We start from the raw sequence: 22,148 nt of genomic DNA, 5'->3' as shown, positions 1-22,148 counted from the left end.
ACAGTCAGATTCTGTAGAGACTTTTAAGTCCAGACTTAAGACACACTTATTTTCCCTTTCGTATGACTAGCATACTGACATAGTATGTTACTATGCTTTTTACTCTTTTAAATTCATTTTATTAGTAAACTGAGCGTGCCACGGCCTCAACTTTATCTAAAGTCTGGATCTTTTAGTGAAGCTTATGGCTAGTGGCCGGTGATCACCTTAGTATTTCTTTTGTTCTTTTTGTTGTTTAATGCTGACAAATTATACAGTATTTCTTGTCTTTCTGATGCCTGATTCTGTTTTTTTTTCTCTCTCTCTCTGTTTGAGGTGCGGCTCCATCCAGAGATGGGTGTGATGTCTGTTTCTGAAACCCTCCTGTCCTGTGCACCAGCACCATTTCCTTTATATTCATTTTGTAAATTGTTCTGTAATTTGTGTCTGTAGCATGGCCCAAGCAGAGGGTTGCTCCTTTGAGTCTAGTCTGCTTGAAGATTCTTCCTCAGAGGGAGTTTTTTCTTACCACTGTTGCCTGTGTTCTTGCTCTGGTAAATTTAGACCTTACTTGTGTGAAGCGCCTTGAGGCAACTTTGTTGTGCTTTAAAGCCTTCAAAAGACACTTAAAGGAGTGGCTCAAATCAAATAAAAAATGTGAGCATTATGAACTCAATTGTAGAAACTAAGAAGAACTGTAGGGAATGTGCAGTGCACTACAGCACTTTATAAATTATTGTTTTTAAAGTTATGGTTTTTAAAATATATAAATGTATGAAATTAGACTTGCAGTTTTAATTAACTTATTCTAATTGAATTGTACATATAGTTTTTTTTGTTTGTTTTTAACTGTGTCCTCCTTTGACTGAATTTGTGTAACTAACCTTCATGCTCAGATCATGTCAGTGTCCTTTTGTTTCCTGTCTTTTGTCTAGTCAGTGTCTTGTTGTAGTAGTTGGTGACCAGTGCTGGGGAAAGTAACTTTGGAAAGTTACTTCATTAGTAAATTTATACAGATATATTTTACAGTTACTTCATACAGTTAGTTGTCGGCAGCTGCTAAATGTAATTAATAAAGTTACTCATAATCTAATTTGGTTATTTTTAAATTTAGTACTCAGAAAAGTAACTATTAGTTACTTTGCTGATGAGTTCCTTTGCTGATTGCTCAATATTACGAGTAACCAAGTTACATTACTCGTTACCTTATTAGTTACATTACTTATTAGTTGCAAGTTTTCGGCAGATTCTAATAAAGTAATTGCATAAAGCTGCTAATGAAGTAACTGCATAAAGCAACTGTATAAAGTAACTAAAAAAGTAACTTGTCAAAGTTACTTTCACAACACTGTTGGTGACCCCTATGTAATGTAGTCTGTTGTATTGTAAGCTCCTGTGATGTTTGTGTGTTTTTACTGTAAATTGTTTAATTCTTATAGTCTTTCAGGGACTACAGATGGAAATTAGCCCATGGCTAAAATCTGACATATTTACACTTTATGTGTTCATTAATATGTGTTGTCCCTTTTAAATAAATAAATGAAATAAAATGAAAATGAAATGATTTGGCGCTATATAAATGAAAATAAATTGAAATTGAAATAAAAAAACACCACATTTTAAATAACGCACTAATTACTATATTATTTGAGTACTTAAATTGTCAGAGTTTTGACAAGTGCGTGCAGTGAAGGCTTTGTTCAGTATGTTAATCGCGTCATGGTGGTTTTATTTTGAAGGTCCATGCTGTAGATGTCGTTATTGCGCTGTTGTGTAACTTGACGTTGATTTGCGGGCGCATCAATGACAGGGACGGCGCGCACGCCGCGCACGCGCTCCCCGCACGGCCTCCTTCGTGTTTGTGGCTTTGGGCAGCGGGCCGCCGGCTGCTTCTGAATCGAGCTGAGGATGCGGGAGCCGGTGTGGAGCTGCTGCTTCCTCTGCTGCGTCTTCTTCCTGCTGGCCGCTCGCGGTGCGCTGCGCGACGGCGGAGAGCTGCGGCCGTGCGCGGAGGTGAGCGTCAAAACAAACTGCGCGCGCACTGAAGGCCACAATAATAATCAAACATAAATAAATAAGTAAAATAAAAATCCTTATCATTTATTCCCGGACACGAGTCTCTTAAATGTAATTATAGTAGTCGGTTGTTGCTGTTCGCTCAGCGGCGTGTGCGCGATCACGCGGCCCTATGCGCGCTGCCGATATGTTTACGGTGCTGCGATAAACGATTTGACTTCAGAAATAAGTCATTTGCTTTTTGTGTGTGTGTGTGTGTGTGATTGTCAGACGTTTATGTACACGTCAGACTGCCAAAATAAATCAAATCGTGTTTCTATAAATTGTCAAACAGTTATCATTTAAAACAATTCTGACTTGTTTTGTAAAACAAAATAATTTCCCACCCAAATTAGCCTTTGTGTCATCGATTTAAAGGGGTAATATTATACGCCTTTTGAGTGAAGTAAATTCGGTCACCATGTGTCTAAGAGGAACAAAAACGAGTTTGTTGTCAAAAATACTCTGAAGACACTGAGATGATGAATCCATTTTTAAGTGCTTAACTTGAATTTAAAATGAATAAAAATAAGAATAAAATTTCATCCATAATAAAAGTTAAAACTCGAACCAGCAGCACTTTAAACAGTTTAATGGCATATTATCGCTAATTAAACCATTTTAAAGATGTTTAAGTCAATAGAAGGCAGCCAAAAATTAAATATTTGGTGTAAAAGAGTTTATACACGTTTAAACTGAGTTAAATAATTCTACGATTTCTTAATGAATCACTTAAATGATGAATGTTATTAAAACAGTTGCCAATAATTTTTTTTGACAGACTCTGCAAGTTTATCCACAACTACAGGACAGGATTAGCATATTTTTCAGAGCATAAATGACTTTACTTTGCCTTTCTTTTTCTTTTTTACTAGTTTGGGAGACCCTGTAACTTATATGGTGAAAAAAAATCCTAGATTTTAGATTCCTTATTAACAGTAATAACTATAATATTATTCATTAGCACTTTCCGTGGAATCAAAGCACCGAACAAAATAAACTCTAATAATAAAAGTACACAACAACAAAGCACAAAAACTCCAAATTAAAAAGGTGATAATACAGGAAAAAGGTGTGATTTATACTCCGGGAAATACCATCAATTTTGACATTGCATCATTTATTCATGTCAATCTGTAAAATCAATTTAAAAGAAAGAAAGACAGAAAGAAAAAACAACCACTGTAACGGCATTGAAGAGCTCAAACCAACTTAAACCTTTAGTCATATTTTCCACTGATTTATTTATTTTTTTCTGACCAAAGATGTTTTTGTTTTTATTTGCTACAAAATGTCAGATAAATCTGTCCCTTCGTTGTCCATCTGTCAGTGTCACTGCCGTCTAACAGCACCTCCCCCCATCTGTCTCCATGGCAACTAGCACGAACCACCTCAGGGACCATTTAAACACATTAGCTGTTGTCATTTTTATTGTTAACGCATTAGCACAGATAGCATCTCTTTATTTAAACAGGCGGTCCTGGGCTCAGGTTGCTAAGCTACACGCTAATGAGGCGGTATGTACACAGAACATGGAGGAGCCAATCAAAGTGATGTTTATATTTAATAAAACACCCAGAGATCATTTTCTGTTGAAGGAACATGACTCTGGATTTGTTTTTTGCATTGTTGCTGATTAATTAGCAGCTACTTAGCTTAGCGTCTGTTATTCACAGTGTTTGTGGAATCAATTTAACCACCAATATATCAACAGTTGAAGAGGCGCTCGCCTGGACGGTACACCTTTATCCAACTTTGTCCTACTTTTACCAAGTGGCGTGCCGGCTCTGGACACCTCGGCGCCAAAACGTGGCCCGCCAAGAACTGCCCTGCAAAATCGTCCAAGAGGTTTTGTAGATGTTTTGAAATTTCTGACTGCTGACATGTCTGTGTGCACATCCTGCAGGCGGACTTCGTCTATCAGTACACGGAGTGTGACAACACGGGGTCAAGATGGAGGGTGGCCATCCCCATCAGCCCAGGGTCCTGCTCGTCACTCCCCCCTCCGTCCAGAGGGACAGACTGCTGTGAGTACCGTCACTCCTCGTGTCTGCGTCCATCCACTCCCACCTCAGGTCAGCTTACTGATGTCCTCGCTGTCTCATAGCTTTCTCCTGCGCCGCTGGGGAGTTTTTAAAGATGTCCACGCAGCAGTGCACGCCGTGCGCCGCCGGCTCCTACTCACTGGGCAGCAGTCTCCGTTTTGACCAGTGGGACGCCGTCCCTGCAGGATTCACCAGTCTGGCCAGCTACTTGGACCCTGGACCATCTGGAGAGGACATTCAGGCCTGTAACAGGTGATGGACGTCTGTCTTAGATGATGAGACAACCGAGTGCATATGAATTAAAGGGGTCGTATTAGCAACATTTTTTTTGGGGGGGGGGGGGTCCTCCAGTGGGCGTGTCTGACAGATCAAGCAAAAGTCCAGATATGCTGAACTACAACAGTCTGACCTTGTCCAGCTTCTGTTTAACCCCGCCCATTTTTTTCGAGCACTGTTGCCAGTTCTGAGTCTGTCTGCCCAAATTTCATCATCGTCTAAAATTTAAAGCTTATTCCTTTAAAACCTAACTAAACAGTGTAACATTTTTGAGTGTTGACTGGCATTTGTCAGGTTTTAATTGATTGTTCTTCACCCCGCAATGTAGCTCATCATGGACGCCTCAGGGGGTGTATCTGGAGTCAAACCGTGATGAGTGTACAGTGTCTCTGGTTTATGCTGTCCATCTGGAGAAACAGGGCTCTGTCTCCTTCACGTACCAGTACCCCGACAACAACATCTTCTTTGAGTTCTATGTAAGTTCTTCTGAGAGGTCACGTTTCATGTGTATCCGGACAGACATTCCGCTGGCATTTCAGCCTGAAAGTCCACCCTGTTCTCTGCTGTTAAAGCTACAGTATGTAGAATTTAGGAGGTATTTAGGAGTGGTCAGGTTGCAGATTGCATAATGCTGTTGCAGGTCAGCGTGATGGTAATGGTAATCACAAAACACAATGCTAATGGGTGTCCTATATCATAATGCTAACAGGCTAATGTTAGCATGAAAACTCGCCAGCGTCACACATTGGGATGCTAATGGGTGTCACAGAACTCTATGCTAAAGCATGTTATGTTTCATAATGTTAACAGGCTAATGTTAGCATGAAAACTCATTAGTGTCACACATTGTGATGCTAATAGGTGTCACATAACCCTGATGCTAATGGCCTAACAGCATGAAAATGTGCTAGCATCATAAAACGTGATCGTAGTGGGCATCAGACAAGGCGATCCTAACCGGCGTCACATAATACAATGCTAATGGGCTAGTTACAATTAAAACTTGCTAATGTCACGTAACACCATGGTAATGCCGCAACATAAGGCAATGCTAATAGGAAACATGAAACCTTCTCATTCTCAGCTTATGAACACACATTGGTTTCTTGTTTCAGTGAATAGATGTTTATGAATGCTATATACAGCCCTAAATCCTGCAGACTGGAGCTTTAATGTTGAATTTACTGTTGTCAGAGAAAGAATTCCAAAGCATTATGGGAAATTTTTTTGAAATTTGCCTCAGTGTTTTAATAAAGATTCCCAACCTAGATGTCCTCGTTTACGTCTGCATGTTCAAATATCGTCGTCATCAACTTCTGTTTCAGACATTTTTATACCAAAGAAAAGAATCCTGCTCTGTATGTAGGTTTTGTCCAAAAATAAAAAGCAGCTTGTGGATGTTTTCAGGTCCAGAACGAACAGTGCCAGGTAATGGTCCAGACCGATGACCAGAAGTGGATTAAAGTCACCAACAATGGCGAGTGGGACACACACACGGTGAGTGTGTGTGCGTGCGAGTGCACGTGCAGAACTCGCTGTTTTTTACTGAGTTCCATTTGACTTTGTTGCAGGTGAGTCTGAAGTCTGGTACCAACATCCTGTACTGGAGGACCACGGGCATCCTCGTGGGAGGGAAGATGGTCAAACCGGTTCTGCTCAAGAACATCCAGATAGAAGGTGAAACAGAAACTACAAATATACACAACAAATAAACAACGTAAATATTAAACATTTTTACCTGTCCAGGTGTGGCCTACACGTCTGAATGTTTTCCATGCCGCCCCGGATGGTTTAGCCCGACTCCAGGCTCGTCCTCCTGCCAGCCGTGTCCCAGCAACACCTTCTCCACAAAGGGGGCATCTTCTTGTACCGTCTGTCCCAAAAAACACTACTCACGTAGGCACATGGAATGCCAGTGTCCACTGCAGCAGTACTGTCTTAAAAACATGTATAAGACTGTGGCTACGCTAAAGATAACACAACAATGCAAATCATATACACATAACAACTGCAAAGTAATTCTTTTTGTCAGTAACTGGTGCACAACCTAGTTAGCAACTATCTTACTTGCAGACAGTTGCGCTTAAGCTTGTTTTCAGGCCAGTTACATGCTGAGTAGCTAAGCTCACAGTCTTGGCTATGCATTATTGTGACTGGGCTAGACCAGCTAGCTGGCTAACTCTATTTCTCCCTACCCAATAACTTAGCATTTAGCTAACAGTGACTAGCTAAGCTATTTGTCTGGGCTGTGTATTGTCATGAATGGGCTAGACCAGCGAGCTGGCTAACTCTGTTACTACCTACACAGTAAGTAAATTTAGTTGATGATACATTAATGTACCATGCCAGCTATGGAAAGTTGCCTCTGTTGGATGCTATTTATTCTCAGCATGTTGTTTTCTCTTTGGACGTCATCTTCCTTTGCATCACCATTTATTGAATCATTTTCTGTCATGTTGAATAATTTCTGTTTTACTTTTTTCTTTTTTTTTTTAGATGAGGGATGGGCAGAGTGCAAACTGAGGCCGCCATGCTCAGAGAAGGATTATTTCCAGATCCACACGGCTTGTGACGCTGACGGGAAGGTCAGAACTCACACACACCACCTTTCACGCAAACCTTATAATGAGTGAAATGGTATATTTGCAAAAGAATCCATGCATGCATGCGTGTCCTCGTCTTCAGCTCTGTGGCCTTTGTGGTTGCAGACTCAGGTTCTGTATCAGTGGGTGGAACCAAAGATCTGCTTCGAGAACATCACCGGGTCTGTGGCGCTGCCTGTGATGGGACAGCGGGAGCGTTGCCCTCCGTGTAACCCCGGCTACTACAACAGCAACGACTCCACCTGTTTGCCGTGTCCACCTGGAAGCCACTCCGATGGCACGTCCGGTACACCTGCTGCTTTAAATACTGCATAGAAACTATCATCACCACCATCCGTATGACATCATTTCCTGTCACAAATTTATTACTACACTGTCTTATAAAGGCAAAATCATAATTGACAGTAAAAACATTTAAAGCTACAGTGTGTAGTATTTATGGATGTTTATTAACATGAATGTAAACTGTGTTTAAAAAAAAACTGCAACAATCAATGTGTTTCCTTAATATTATACTGAGACCTTCATATGGACACGGGAGCAGCATCCCCCGCCACTGAAGAACTGAAAACTTTAACGCAAACAATAGCATGGCTGGCGATGGCATAATACAATCTGCAATTTCACCAGTAGATGGCACTAAATCCTACATACTGTTGCTTTAAATAAAAGCTGCAATAATGCAGAACATAAACAATACTTTGAAATATCCAACTGGAGATCCAGGTTTGTTGTATTTTTGGCCTTTGGCAGAGGTCTGAACTCTAGTGCTGCTGTAGTTATGTTGAGCGTTCAAACGTGATGCCGCTGTAGTTGCTGAATACACGTTTTGTTTGTGCACCAGCGTGCGCTGAGTGTCCTGCAGGCACCGAACCCGTGCTGGGCTACAAGTACAACTGGTGGAACGTGCTGCCGTCCAACATGAAGACTTCCTGTTTCAATGCGGGCAACATGAAATGTGATAACATGAACGGTGAGCACAGACCAAACGTCTACACTTTTCCTCGACATGCAACAGTGGCCTCTAGTGGCCAGCAGGGCTCTGATCCAACACTAGGTGCCAGTGTCCAGCAGTGTGTTTTAAACATTTTGCATGTTAAAAGTTGCCTCATCTGTTGATCAGAATTTCAAAACTCCAGAACTGAACATGCAGCAGTTTTTCACAGTTACTGGTGGAAATTTTTCAGACTCGCTCACTGACTGTTAGCATCATATCTGCACGGGTGATTGTTGTGGGATAAAAACCCTGTGTGTCACGTCTTTGCTGTATCAGGATGGGAAGTAGCAGGTGACCATATTCGCAGTGGAACAGGCAGTTCGGACAACGACTATCTCATCGTTAGCTTACACGTGCCGGGCTTTAAGTAAGTGACATTTATTACAAATACATCATTGACCCAAAAACAGTCAGATCTTCTTGATCTAATCTTCTTGATCTAAGAACCAGAACCTGTAGCCCTCTGGTATCCTTCTTCTTCTGCAGCTGTGCCTTTGTAATGTGTGCAGAAAGTGATTTTGCACTAAAGTGTCGGTGTCACATGGCCCGACACTGAAAGTATGTGTTAATTAATTTCTGTTTGTGCATCTGTCAGAGTTCCAGCCTCGCTTTCCGGGATGACCAACGGTGAGTTTGGCAGGATCACATTTGTGTTTGAGACCTTGTGCTCCGCTGACTGTGAGCTCTACTTCATGATGGTGCGTGTTCCTGACTGTGCTGATTTGCGTGAACTCAGGAAGTCAGATTAATGTCTTTCTCTTCTCTTCTGCTGCGCCGCCTCCTGCAGGATGTGAACAGGAAAAGCACCACTGTGGTGGAGTCGTGGGAAGGCACGAAGGGCAATCAGTCGTACACGCACATCATGACCAGGAATGCCTCGGTCTCGTACACATGGGCCTTCCAGAGGACGAACCGCGTTCTGGATGTGAGTGAGTGTGCGGGCGCGCACACACACACACACACACACACACACACACACACACACACACACACACACACACACACACACACACACACACACACACACACACACACAGAGTGTTAAGTTGTCTGGCTGTTCACAGGTGCGTCGTTACGTTGGTGACATGGCGAAGCTGTACTCCATCAGTGTCACTAACGTCCTGGGTGGGGTGGCATCGGCGTGTCGGGCGTGCGCTCTGGTGCCCCATAACTCTCAGCTGACCGGGTCCTCGTGTGTTCCCTGCCCGGCCGGTTTTTACATCGACAGAGACATGAACCGATGCCAGGAGTGTCCGTCAAACACACACCTGATGGGCGGACACACCTATGGCCAGGACACGTGTGTGCCGTGTGGACCCGGAAGCAGAAGCAGCCCGGTGAGGGGAACCACTCAGAGCCTCAGACTTTCTCTCAGACTGTCTGATTTTAAATGTTTAAATTGCTTTCAAACTATTTAAACCAAAAGTTTTACTGGTTTTAAAACAGCACTTAAACCACAGAACTGGATCTTCTGTACTTTTATCTTTGGAGGCTAAAGTGTTCTTTATTTTTGTGTCTCTCAGGAACACTCCCTCTGCTACAGCGACTGCTCTTTCTCTCACGGGCAGAACAACCGGACGCTGACCTTTGACCTCAGCGCTCTGAGCAGCGTGGCCTCTCTGACTGTCGGGCCAAGTTTCACCTCAAAGGGCACAAAGTACTTTCACCTGTTCAACATTAGTCTGTGTGGCCACGAGGTAACGATTCTCACACAGATATGATCTTAAACATACCGCAAACACATGGAATCAACAATTTCTTCTTTGGTGTCAAAGGTCAAGCTATATTTTGGGAAAATGTTTACCCACTGTAATATTTTAAAATGTTTTTAAGACTTTGAGGTGTCATAACATCAGTCAAACCATTCGGTTACAAGTGATTAATATAAGCTCTGCTTTGTCTCTCTAACTCTACTGGTTGCAGAAATATCCTGGAAAACATGTTTGTTTGTTTTTTGACAACTTTTTTAACCACCTTGACCTTTGACTAATCTCCTCCAAAAGTTAACCAGCTACAGACACTCACCTGAGAAACAACACTACCAAATTTGGTTAAAATGTACCCATCAATTTCCGAGTTATTTTCTGCACAGACACAGAAACCTGTTGCATGTAAGTCTTCAGTGTTACCATAGAAACAGACATTTTCCTGCTGCAGGGAAAGCGATCTGCAATCTGCACCAATAACGTCACCGTTGTGTCCAGCAAAGACGGTGAGAGCGACTCAGCTCAGTTCATCAACTCTGTGGACAGCTTCATCTGTCAATCAACCATAATTCCAGCGGATGGGCGGGGTTTCAGGATGGCCATTTCCTCCCAGTCCATCAGCCTGGCTGACACTTTTTTAGGTGCGGTGTCTTGTGTTTGTAGTTTATTATGTGTGCTTCACTGAGGTGTTTTAGTACTCGGGAACTCGAACCTGATCTAAAGGTGGAACTCTGTGATGGAACCAGGGCAGAATCTTGAACTATCAGAGAGATTTTCAAACCTATCTCAGAGTGGTGCTTTTCTGTGGTCTAGGGACTATTTGGTCAACCACTTGTCATTACTCTGTGCAGTCTGAAGGTGGTGCATTACATGAAACATGAAGTCTGTCCAGCCTGATAGAAACAAGATCTAACAGGACCCTGAAGGTGGTTCTGTTTTCAAGATCTGTAGTGATTTTTCTCTGTTTCTTCCTCAGGAGCTACAGTGGACACTGTCCTGGACGGTGTGAGCGTCATACCAGAGCTGTTCCCAGAAAACCCCACAAACCTTCCAGATATCAACTTCTTCTACAGGTACAGAGACAGAGACAGATAGGGAAAGAGACAGGGAGACAGAGAAAGAGATAGAAAGACAGACAGAGAGAAAGAGACAGGGAGACAGAGAAAGAGATAGAAAGACAGACAGAGAGAAAGAGACAGGGAGACAGAGAGAAAGAGACAAGGAGAGAGACAGGGAGAAAGACAGACAGACAGAGAGAAAGAGACAGGGACACAGAGAAAGAGTCAGAGAGACAGAGAAAGAGACAGAGAGACAGAGAAAGAGACAGAGAGACAGAGAAAGAGACAGGGAGAAAGACAGAGAGAAAGAGACAGACAGAGAGACAGACAGGGAGACAGAGAGAAAGAGACAGAGAGACACAGTGAGACAGACAGAGAAAGAGACAGGGACACAGAGAGAGAGAGACAGGGAGACAGAAAGAGACAGGGAGAAAGACAGTGAGACAGAGAGACAGACAGAGAGAAAGAGACAGAGAGACAGGGAGAAAGACAGACAGACAGAGAGAAAGAGACAGGGACACAGAGAGAAAGAGACAGGGAGACAGAAAGAGACAGGGACACAGAGAGAAAGAGACAGGGAGAAAGACGATGAGACAGAGAGACAGACAGAGAGAAAGAGACAGACAGGGAGACAGAGAGAAAGAGACAGGGAGAAAGGCAGAGAAAAAGAGACAGGGAGAAAGACAGAGAGAAAGAGACAGGGAGAAAGACAAACAGAACGAGACAGGGCGTCAGAGAGAAAGAGACAGACAGGGAAGAGACAGGGAGAAAGACAAACAGAACGAGACAGGGCGGCAGAGAGAAAGAGACAGACAGGGAAAAGACAGGGAGAAAGACAAACAGACAGAACGAGACAGGGCGACAGAGAGAAAGAGACAGACAGGGAAAAGACAGGGAGACAGAGAGAAAGAGACAGAGAGAGAGACAGACAGGGAAAAGACAGGGAGACAGAGAGACAGGGAGAAAGAGACAGGGCGACAGAGAGAAAGAGACAGACAGAGAGACAGACGGAAAAGACAGGGAGACAGAGAGAAAGAGACAGAGAGAGAGAGAGAGACAGAGATACAGACAGGGAGACAGAGAGAAAGAGACAATCAGGGAGACAGAGAGAAAGAGACAGAGAGAAAGAGACAGAGAGACAGGGAGAAAGAGACAGAGATACAGACAGGGAGACAGAGAGACAGACAGGGAAAGAGGGAGAGAGAGACAAAGAAGATAAGGAGACAGGGAGACAGACAGAAAAGAGAGAGAGAGGAAGACAGACAGAAAACAGACAGACGGACAGAGTTTTTTGTGTTTTTATTTTCAGTCATTATTTTCTTTAAGGTCGTCTCAGGTCACAGCTTCATGTGATCGAGGTCGGACTTCGGTCATCACAGTTCGCTGTAACCCTGAGAAATCTGACCGTGGAGAACTGACTGTCCCCAGGTAGGACACACACACACACACACACACACACACACACACACACACACACACACACACACACACACACACACACACACACACACACACACACACATACACACACACAGACACAACTTAATGAAACTCTTCACTTTAAATTGGGGGGTGGGGTGATTTTTGGGCTGAAGACCGTGACAGTGTGGGACCTCTGAGGTTTTGTCTTCCTGTTTTTAGTGCTTGTCTGAATTATGTTCTCTGGTGAGTGCTCTTCCAGTTTTCATGGGAAGCATGACGAAGCTGCAAAGCTCCTGATGTCCAGTTGAGGACATTACAAACATTCACGTGCAGAAAGTTTACGTGCACTGATGTGCATGTGTTTGTGCAGCTCCTGTCCTGCAGGAACATGTGATGGATGTTCTTTCCACTTCCTGTGGGAGAGTGCCACCGCCTGCCCGTGCTGCACAGAGGACGACTACCACCGGATCGAGGGGGCGTGCAGACGAGGCGTTCAGGTACCGACCGCGTCCTCGGATCAAGGAGGGAGTGATATTTGGCCTTTATTAGAGCAATATGTTATTTCCAGGGTTGTAATATAAAGTATCAGTAAGAGGTTTTGCTGTCTTCAGGAAACACTCTACATGTGGAACGAGCCAAAGCTGTGCACCAAAGGTGTATTGCTGCCTCCTAGAAGCTCCTCCCCCTGTGAGGCCATCACTCTGTGGCTGAAGGTTGGAGTTGGAGGCGGAGCCTTCGTGGCTGTGTTGCTCATCTCCCTCACCTGCTATTTCTGGAAGAAAAACAAGAGGTTAGACTGAAAACCACCAGCCGCCTGAGTGTGGACCAACACGCACATTAAAATGATCCTGAACGCGTCCCACTGACAGTCACGGTTTGACTCGGTGTCTTCTTGGAAATGTGGTTGACATCTTGAAGAAGGTTCACTATACGTACATAGTGTAAAATCTGTCAGCAGGAAAGACTAATGTTCATAATATTCTAGGACCTAAGTCCAGACCTGGATCTGGCTGAACATCTAACTGAGATCTCAGTCTCACTTAGATGTTCATCTAACACCATCTAACATCTTCTAAAAATTTAAAGTCAGTTGGAGACATATTGTTGCCAAAATTTTTAAAATGACCCTGTTTCCAAAGCATAAAGAATAATTATAAAATTGTGGAACGCAGGTCCAGACCTGGATCTGACTGAACATCTGCAGTAATCCGATGTCACACTGTGCACTGTGTAAAAATGTCTGTTTAATCAGAGCATTTATCAGAGAGTTTAGTCAGCAAAAGAGGCCAAAATGACAATTATTTCATAATGGTAAGAATCTAATTTAAAATTATTAATTAATTAATTAAAAAAAATCCTGATCTGGATCTAGATCTTGCTGATTTTGAAGGAGATCCAGACACCTCACACTGTGATTTATTTATTTTTTTTAAGTCAGTTTAAGACATCATTGGTGATAATTGACTCCGCCTCCAAAGGATAAAGAATAATTTAAAAACTTTACAATCCAGGTTCAGAAAGGAGACCGAGGCAGAGAGACGGTCTATTTATTCATTTGTTTTCTACATCTGCATCTTACTCCAGTAAAGGGTCACGGGGGGCTGGAGCTGATCTCAGCAGTCACAGGGCGAGGGGCGGGGTTCACCCTGGACAGGACGCCAGTCTGTCACAGGACAGAGACCATCTGTAACTTGTAAATATAAGTATTTTTTAAGAAAAAAAAATACATTAATTGTAGATGTGAAGGGTGTCTGAGGTCCAACGTCAGCTATCGAGGCTAAATAAAGTCTATTGACAGCTTTGGGTTCCATGAATAAGATACTGTTTTCATGACGACGGTGTCTCTGCGCTGTCATTGGTCAGGCTGGAGTACAAGTATTCGCGCTTGGTGATGTCAGCCAATAAGGACTGTGAGCTGCCGACTGCTGACAGCTGCGCCCTGGCTGAAGGGGAGGAGCCTGAGGACGATGTGGTCTACGCTGACAAACCCTCGCTGCTGGGAAAACTACGAGCCATCGCCAATAAGGTGTGTAAGTTAAAAACCGAACCGCAGGACGGGAATGCAGCTCGTAGCACAGACATGACCAAAAATAACACATAAATAGAGAGAAACTGATTTTAATTGCTTGAATCTGCGATAATGTGAAGTCTGCTCCTGTTTCAGCATGAGGACGGGGAGAGCAGCGAGTCCGTGCAGATGAAATCCTCACAGTCGGATCGATGGATTCTGGGATAAAGAGAAATAAGGGAGGAACAGTCGCTGTCCAACTTCTTCTGTGTCCTTTGTCTGCCTTTGATTTTGGAGGTGGGATCATGAGTTTGCACTGGACAGTAGTTCCCAACAGACACTGGACCTCCAAACAGGAACCACAGTCCCACTTTAGTACCGCGGATAATCAAAGGCAGCAGCTGAAAGAGAAGCCTGCTTTGAATGTTTTTTATATTTTCTATTTTATTTAAGATTTTCTGTTAAGAGTCATGTATTTATATTGTTATCATGATGAACCTTTATTAAAGTCCAACCCGGATTAGAGGTTTGTGTCTTTATCATCGAGTAGCGTGAGGCTGGACCGGTCCGTGTCCCCATTGTGGGCTGTCTGCTTTAGGTCCGGACCCCCGCTGGTGCATTTGTTGGGGTCGTCACTGCTTCAGCTCCTGATTGGCCAGACCCAAACCCGAGGTCACAACCACTTCCACGGAAATTCCTAAACCCAAGATTACTAAAATCACAGGATAAAGCAGATGTTGTGTTTCTTTGTTATTCATGTTTGCAGAGCAGAATTAAGTGTTAACTAAACTGTTTGAAAGGGTGAATAAAGTAACAAATATGTGCTGATGAAAAGTATTAAAATTGTAATTTTTACAGAAGATAAATGCTAAAAGATCACTCACTTTGGTGATTATTTTACTGCAAAATGGATTTATTTGTTTTGATATGTGCGTTGTTTATACCGCCACCTGCTGTTTGAGAAAATATTGCAATGAAAAAGTGCCAACACTTTATTTTGAAGTGCGCGCGCCACAGGCGAAGGCTCGAGAACCTACAAACATTTTTAAAACCACACAGTAAAATCTACAGTGAACCTGATGAAAAAGAGTTTATTTATTGCGCACGTCACATAAAACATAAATAAATCTGTCTGGGCCCCGCCTCCACACTCTGACTCCGCCCTATGCAAAGCTCCTCCTCCGGCGGCCATCGACCAAACTTCAAAGCGGGGATTCGGTGTTTTATCAGATCTACGTCTTTGTGTCGAAATGTGAACTTTTCTGAAGCTGGAACTTTACGGGATGAAGAGCTCCGTGTTTTAATCGCGGTGGGTAGAAAAGTTTTTTTTTTTTTTTTTTGTCTTCGCCTAATTTTCGTCGAGGACGTGAAAGTCGAAGTTGAGCAGCAAAGACGAGTTAAAACCGAATAAACGTCAACCTTTGGTTTGTAATCTTAAAACTGTTAAAAAAAAAAAACCTTTATGGGATTTATAAGGTGTGGGTTTTCGTCAAGCTTTTGTGAAAATAAAGTTCAGGCGAGTGACGTCACACAAACACTTTTTGCTAGTAGCAAGATAAATGAATAATAACGTCTTAGTTTGAAATAACTTTGATTTTAATGACTATTCAGTGATATATGTGGCTGCTTTTGTTTATGTTCTGTCAGTTTATATATATATATATATATATATATATATATATATATATATATATATATATATATATATATACACACAACAAAAATCTAAACGCAACACTTTTGGTTTTGCTCCCATTTTGTATGAGATGAACTCAAAGATCTAAAACTTTTCCACATACACAATATCACCATTTCTCTCAAATATTGTTCACAAACCAGTCTAAATCTGTGATAGTGAGCACTTCTCCTTTGCTGAGATAATCCATCCCACCTCACAGGTGTGCCATATCAAGATGCTGATTAGACACCATGATTAGTGCACAGGTGTGCCTTAGACTGCCCACAATAAAAGGCCACTCTGAAAGGTGCAGTTTTATCACACAGCACAATGCCACAGATGTCGCAAGATTTGAGGGAGCGTGCAATTGGCATGCTGACAGCAGGAATGTCAACCAGAACTGTTGCTCGTGTATTGAATGTTCATGTCTCTACCATAAGCCGTCTCCAAAGGCGTTTCAGAGAGTTTGGCAGTACATCCAACCAGCCTCACAACCGCAGACCACGTGTAACCACACCAGCCCACATCCAGCATGTTCACCTCCAAGATCGTCTGAGACCAGCCACTCGGACAGCTGCTGAAACAATCGGTTTGCATAACCAAAGAATTTCTGCACAAACTGTCAGAAACCGTCTCAGGGAAGCTCATCTGCATGCTCGTCGTCCTCATCGGGGTCTCGACCTGACTCCAGTTCGTCGTCGTAACCGACTTGAGTGGGCAAATGCTCACATTCGCTGGCGTTTAGCACGTTGGAGAGGTGTTCTCTTCACGGATGAATCCCGGTTCACACTGTTCAGGGCAGATGGCAGACAGCGTGTGTGGGTGAGCGGTTTTCTGATGTCAATGTTGTGGATCGAGTGGCCCATGGTGGTGGTGGGGTTGTGGTATGGGCAGGCGTCTGTTATGGACGAAGAACACAGGTGCATTTTATTGATGGCATTTTGAATGCACAGAGACACCGTGACGAGATCCTGAGGCCCACTGTTGTGCCATACATCCAAGAACATCACCTCATGTTGCTGCAGGATAATGCACGGCCCCATGTTGCAAGGATCTGTACACAATTCTTGGAAGCTGAAAACGTCCCAGTTCTTGCATGGCCGGCATACTCACAGGACATGTCACCCATTGAGCATGTTTGGGATGCTCTGGACCGGCGTATACGACAGCGTGTACCAGTTCCTGCCAATATCCAGCAACTTCGCACAGCCATTGAAGAGGAGTGGACCAACATTCCACAGGCCACAATTGACAACCTGATCAACTCTATGCGAAGGAGATGTGTTGCACTGCATGAGGCAAATGGTGGTCACACCAGATACTGACTGGTATCCCCCCCCCCCCCCCAATAAAACAGAACTGCACCTTTCAGAGTGGCCTTTTATTGTGGGCAGTCTAAGGCACACCTGTGCACTAATCATGGTGTCTAATCAGCATCTTGATATGGCACACCTGTGAGGTGGGATGGATTATCTCAGCAAAGGAGAAGTGCTCACTATCACAGATTTAGACTGGTTTGTGAACAATATTTGAGGGAAATGGTGATATTGTGTATGTGGAAAAAGTTTTAGATCTTTGAGTTCATCTCATACAAAATGGGAGCAAAACCAAAAATGTTGCGTTTATATTTTTGTTGAGTGTCTGTATATATATAGAGAGAGAGAGAGAGAGAGAGAGAGAGAGAGAGAGAGAGAGAGAGAGAGAGAGAGAGAGAGAGAGATTTGTGTAACACAAGATTTTTTTTATTTTTTTGGTCACAGGTACCACAGGATCTCTTCTGTTTGTTGAAGTGGTGAGTTTTTGTTCTTATGTTTTTAATAATTGCATGTCTTATGATGTGATGATCAATAGACCTTCATGTTTGTAGTTGAATTTCTCCTTTTTATTAAATAGTAAATATGTTGCTTTTCCAAAACAAAATCAGTGGGATTCACCTGCATCTACTCGGTCTGAGTCAAACTTATTTTTTAAAATCATCTGAATATCTTTAGGATTTAAACTAGTTTAGTCAAATTCTGAGACTTTTTTTTGGGGGGGGGGGTATTGTAATTCATCACATTCATTCCTTTCAAATGCTTGAAAATAAGCTAAGAATCACATTCATACACACACTGAGTAATCAGTTTGATTCATTGACTCTTCTAGTAGTGCATCAATGTTTAGCAGCTTAAACAATCAATTTATTGTATTCAACAAGAGTCATCAGGAGAAGACATCCCTACAAATCAGTAACACAAAGTGTTGGGGGATCACCACACTTGTGTTATATATGAATGACGTTGGTCAGGAGGTTCTTGAGATATCCAGTTTTTAAGTGTGACGTGGCGCATCATGTGATTTTCAACTTCCGCCTCCAAACAAAAAAGGCGCGCTGTCATTAACATTGAGAACTGCACACAGACAACAGCATTAACATTGCAACATAAAACTCTTTGTATATTGTGCCTAAAACTCTCCTGGATATATTAACTGGGTTTTTAGATGTTGTTACTGCATTTGTTTTATGTAAAAATGTCAGACGCTCAGGTTGTTTCTCCGTTATTTTCAATGGGAGTTGCTGTGAGCTGCGATTGCTTCCTGTTCATGTCGTTGGGGGAGAAAGTGAAGTTTGCACTTTAATGTCCTGTTTATTTTAATAAATAATTTCTTATTAAGAAACAGACATGTATATTTTACCTGTGCATAATAAATATGTAAAGTAAAAGGAAAAAAAAAGTTTTATTAAGTGTTCTGACCATAGAACCAGACGAATGCGGTTAACGGAGGTGGAGGCAGAGAAGGGAGGGACGGAGGTTTGCGCACAATGTAAACACAAACTAAACTTAAACTGTAAATCCTTAAAAGGATCAAACAGACGTAACTTTAATTGTAAACTTGGAGGTCTTTGGACCTGGAAACAGATTTATCACGTGATGCGTTACGTCAAAGCTTAACAACCGGATTGTGCTAATAAACAAAAATGGATGGACATGCTGAAGGCTATGTAGACTGGTTTATTTTTTTTCAGTGACGTTAGCAGTGACGTGTTGTTTGTTTGCAGTCACTAGTTACTTGAGTCATGGCTCGCGGCTGCATCTGCTGTGTTAAATACATGCTCTTCCTCTTCAACCTGCTCTTCTGGGTAAATAAAACGCTGTCTTCCACACAGTGAAATGCCATTTATGTCACCAAATGTCAGCAGTATGACTTATTTATTAGTTCTGTTTTGTGATGTTTCAGTTGGGTGGGTGTGGCTTGTTGGGCGTTGGTGTGTGGCTGTCGGTGTCCCAGGGAAACTTTGCCACGCTGTCGCCTTCCTTCCCATCACTGTCGGCCGCCAACCTAATCATCATCCTTGGAACTGTTGTCATGGTGACGGGTTTTCTAGGCTGCCTGGGTGCTATTAAGGAGAACAAGTGCTTGTTGCTGAGTGTAAGTACCCATCATGCATCATGGGTGATCTTTTAGTAAAGGATTAAAAATGACTCAGTTTTGTTGGTTGAACATAACAAATAGCTCGAAGATTTTGCAACTGACTCTGAACACCCCCTGTCATGAATATTGATATGAAACAATCTTGTCCATATTAATCCAGTTAATATTGTAAAATAATGTTATACTGACATTCCTTGTTGCAGTCTGATTTCCTTATTTTCTTAGAAAAATTTAAACTTGACATTATTTGTGAATAAACTAATCAGAAAAATTTAAATAATGAATCATTTAAAACAAAATTTTAAGGGAAAATGTCAAACTTAATAAATTTGAGAAATTGGCCATTTTTTTCCTAGAAATTATTGTGAATTTCAAAACCTTAGTTTTTTTTTTTTTTTTTTTTTTTTTTGGTTGAAAATGCAGTCATTTGAGGACATTTTTATAGGAAGTTTCTTATTTATATGGTACAATAAACACATTATTTCTGGAGCTGAACAAATAGGAAACATTTTGGTTTTGAGGTGACTACAGTAATAGTTATTCCTTTAAGATTACCTTTATTTAAATTGTTTTTTTTTTTTTTGTCCAGTAACAATGTTTGTGCCCATTTTTTATTGTCAGGTCAAAACCCTTTTCATTTTTAAAGAGACAAAAATTCTTGGGTGATTTGGTTTTAAACTTTATCTGTGTTATTTGTCAATAACTCCAAAACTAACTTCACATATTTTGAATAACATGCTTGTTTTGTAAGTCTGATTCTCTGGTTTTAGGTCTGGTGGATTGTGGGTACATACTTCTGGAGCTACAACTGTTTCCAGTGTACTAAAGTTTAAAATGCTTCACAACTAAAATCCAGCAGCAGAGAACCTGATCAGGTTCAGCAAAGTCCAGATCAAACAAAATGAGTTTATTATGAAAACATATTAAAATCCTGAAAGTCAATCACAAAGAACATCAATATTCTACAACATTATTCAACCTTTCAGCACCTTCCAAATGATTTATTAGTACCAAGAGTATTTAAAACATCTTACACATTACAAAAAAAGTGATCTGTATGAGCAAAAACAGTGAATCAATCTGTCAATTTTGGTTCCATGTTTCTGTTTATTAATCTGACCACCTGGAACTTTGTTCTAGTTTTTTATCGTTCTCTTGATCATCCTCTTGGCTGAACTGATTCTCCTCATCCTCTTCTTTCTCTACACTGACAAGGTAGGACTGCAAAAAGAAACATTTATTCACTCTGACTGGACAAAACTACATATCCCATGATCCTCTTCTCCACCTGTTTTCTTAGGTGAGTGATAACGCCCGGCAGGACCTGAAAGAGGGGCTGGTGCTGTACAAGACAGACAACAACGCTGGACTGAGGGATGCCTGGAATGTGATACAGGGAGAGGTGACCTGCACAAAACACATTTTTCAACACAGTACTTGAATACAGCAACTTATTTTTGTTTTGCATTTATTGTGCATGATATCGACTGTGTGCTGCAGTGGCATTGTTGCGGCGTGATGAGCTACACCGACTGGCACGTTGCCCTGCAGGAGAACGTGGTTCCTGACCGCTGTTGCCAGGAGGTTTCACAGGGCTGCGGGCGCAACGCATCTGGTGCCTTCTGGACACGGGTCAGTCTGTGCCGGGTCATAATTCTCCTCTAACGTGATCTAGTTTTTGTTCTTGAATTATCATTTCTGTGGCTTTAGCTTAATGTTAAAAGTATCAGTACTGTGATGCACATCAAACTTTTAAAAAGTGGCACAAAAAAGCCATTGCATTTTTGGACATGGACAGCCCCCTACTGGTTATCTGGGGCAACAGCTGGTTTACAATATGTAGATAATGGAGCTTTGAACCTCCAAATCAAATCAATTTTATTTATATAGCACCAAATCACAACAAACAGTTGCCCCAAGGTGCTCCAGAACTGGGTCATCTAATCAAGCTTGTACTGAAAAATAAGAGCTTTTATTAAAACTTATCAGAAAATAAAGTAGACAGAAATGTTACAAAAGCAGAAAGTGAACTTTCGTCTCCATTCTTAGGGCTGCTATGAGAAAGTGGAGGAGTGGCTGGATGACAACAAACATCTTCTAGGAACCATCGCTATGTGTGTGTTGGTCATTCAGGTGAGCAGAACATCTCATTCAAATTAAAAAACAAAACGAGGCCTGAATCCTTCATGCAGTGGCAGGAGAGAAACCTGCAGGCTGTTGCGTCCTGATCAGACATCTTTAAAAGTCACAGTACAGGAGAGTTTTTCAAAGCGTTAACCTTTTTATTGGTATCGGATTGAAACATGTCATTTGAATCCTGCTCGGTGTTTGTTTCTGCAGCTCCTTGGTATGGCGTTCTCCATGACGCTCTACCAACAAATCCACCGAGCGGGGAAGAAGTACGAAGCCTGAGGGGATTCATTTAAAGTCAAGTATAATTACTTTGTGCACACATATGCCGGTCTCTTATTTTCAATGCGTTTGTGCAAATAACATTTTAACAAGCTTTTAGCTGTTTTTATGTAAAATATTTCTGATGTAAGGAAGGAGGAAGAAAGTCTTTGATGCGACTGTTAGAATAAATCAAATGTTACAAGCAGCCTTGAACACTAACATAATAAACATGTACTGTACTCATAAAAGCCTTTTTTCTTCTTCTTCTTTCAGTGCTGCCACTAATGTAAGTTATTCTGTGCATAGATAGAGTCATCAGATGAGATGAAACCACAAATCAGTAATACAAAGTGTGAGAGGATGACCCAAGTACACCCTAAATATGATTCAACTTCATTAACTGGTTCTTGATATCATACTAACAAATGAAAACAGACAGACAGTCATGCTGACCCCCCCCCCCCACTCCATGCCATACTGGGAGAGTAAAAAGTATATTCATGTTAAATCATT

General features: G+C 42.0%; 2 protein-coding genes across 5 annotated transcripts; both read left to right on the top strand.

Annotated features, from left to right (window-relative positions):
* The first annotated feature begins 907 nt into the window (after positions 1-907).
* On the top strand, positions 908-21,676 carry LOC117503726 (tetraspanin-9). 4 transcript variants are annotated; one of them, XM_034162941.1, is made up of 9 exons: positions 915-927; positions 1,026-1,027; positions 18,875-18,948; positions 19,047-19,238; positions 20,382-20,456; positions 20,542-20,643; positions 20,742-20,873; positions 21,291-21,374; positions 21,582-21,676. In XM_034162941.1, exons 3-9 carry the CDS (start codon positions 18,886-18,888, stop codon positions 21,651-21,653), a joined length of 720 nt encoding a protein of 239 aa, XP_034018832.1. In that variant the 5' UTR covers positions 915-927; positions 1,026-1,027; positions 18,875-18,885; the 3' UTR covers positions 21,654-21,676. The 4 variants fall into 4 exon arrangements, with proteins under 4 accessions (XP_034018831.1, XP_034018832.1, XP_034018829.1 ...); XM_034162938.1 differs by lacking the exons at positions 915-927; positions 1,026-1,027 and adding exons at positions 15,324-15,458; positions 17,588-17,619 and having other exon boundaries at positions 18,868-18,948; XM_034162939.1 differs by lacking the exons at positions 915-927; positions 1,026-1,027 and adding exons at positions 15,324-15,458; positions 17,588-17,628.
* Positions 1,784-14,669, top strand: elapor2 (endosome-lysosome associated apoptosis and autophagy regulator family member 2). The gene is made up of 22 exons (XM_034162936.1): positions 1,784-1,992; positions 3,941-4,061; positions 4,142-4,331; positions 4,684-4,831; positions 5,763-5,852; positions 5,927-6,032; positions 6,102-6,251; positions 6,852-6,940; positions 7,064-7,244; positions 7,803-7,931; positions 8,232-8,322; positions 8,551-8,653; positions 8,743-8,880; positions 9,020-9,292; positions 9,479-9,652; positions 10,113-10,302; positions 10,638-10,734; positions 12,046-12,147; positions 12,512-12,638; positions 12,753-12,931; positions 14,005-14,167; positions 14,306-14,669. The coding sequence occupies exons 1-22, from the start codon at positions 1,888-1,890 to the stop codon at positions 14,375-14,377; spliced, it is 3,018 nt and encodes a 1,005-aa protein (XP_034018827.1). The 5' UTR covers positions 1,784-1,887; the 3' UTR covers positions 14,378-14,669.
* Positions 21,677-22,148: the final 472 nt, after the last annotated feature.

Source organism: Thalassophryne amazonica, chromosome 22, assembly GCF_902500255.1.
Source record: "Thalassophryne amazonica chromosome 22, fThaAma1.1, whole genome shotgun sequence".
Lineage (NCBI taxonomy): Eukaryota > Metazoa > Chordata > Actinopteri > Batrachoidiformes > Batrachoididae > Thalassophryne > Thalassophryne amazonica.
This window is presented reverse-complemented; position numbering and strand designations above follow the sequence as displayed.

What these genes read in the sequence shown, in the direction of transcription:
- elapor2 (XM_034162936.1), top strand. Translation starts at nt 1,888, where the DNA reads ATGCGGGAGCCGGTGTGGAGCTGCTGCTTCCTCTGCTGCGTCTTCTTC. An exon ending in AGCTGCGGCCGTGCGCGGAG is followed by an intron (nt 1,993 to 3,940) that starts GTGAGCGTCAAA and finishes CACATCCTGCAG; the next exon opens with GCGGACTTCGTCTATCAGTA. An exon ending in CCTGGCTGACACTTTTTTAG is followed by an intron (nt 10,303 to 10,637) that starts GTGCGGTGTCTT and finishes TTTCTTCCTCAG; the next exon opens with GAGCTACAGTGGACACTGTC.
- LOC117503726 (XM_034162940.1), top strand. Translation starts at nt 18,886, where the DNA reads ATGGCTCGCGGCTGCATCTGCTGTGTTAAATACATGCTCTTCCTCTTC. An exon ending in ACAAGTGCTTGTTGCTGAGT is followed by an intron (nt 19,239 to 20,381) that starts GTAAGTACCCAT and finishes ACTTTGTTCTAG; the next exon opens with TTTTTTATCGTTCTCTTGAT. An exon ending in GGAATGTGATACAGGGAGAG is followed by an intron (nt 20,644 to 20,741) that starts GTGACCTGCACA and finishes TGTGTGCTGCAG; the next exon opens with TGGCATTGTTGCGGCGTGAT.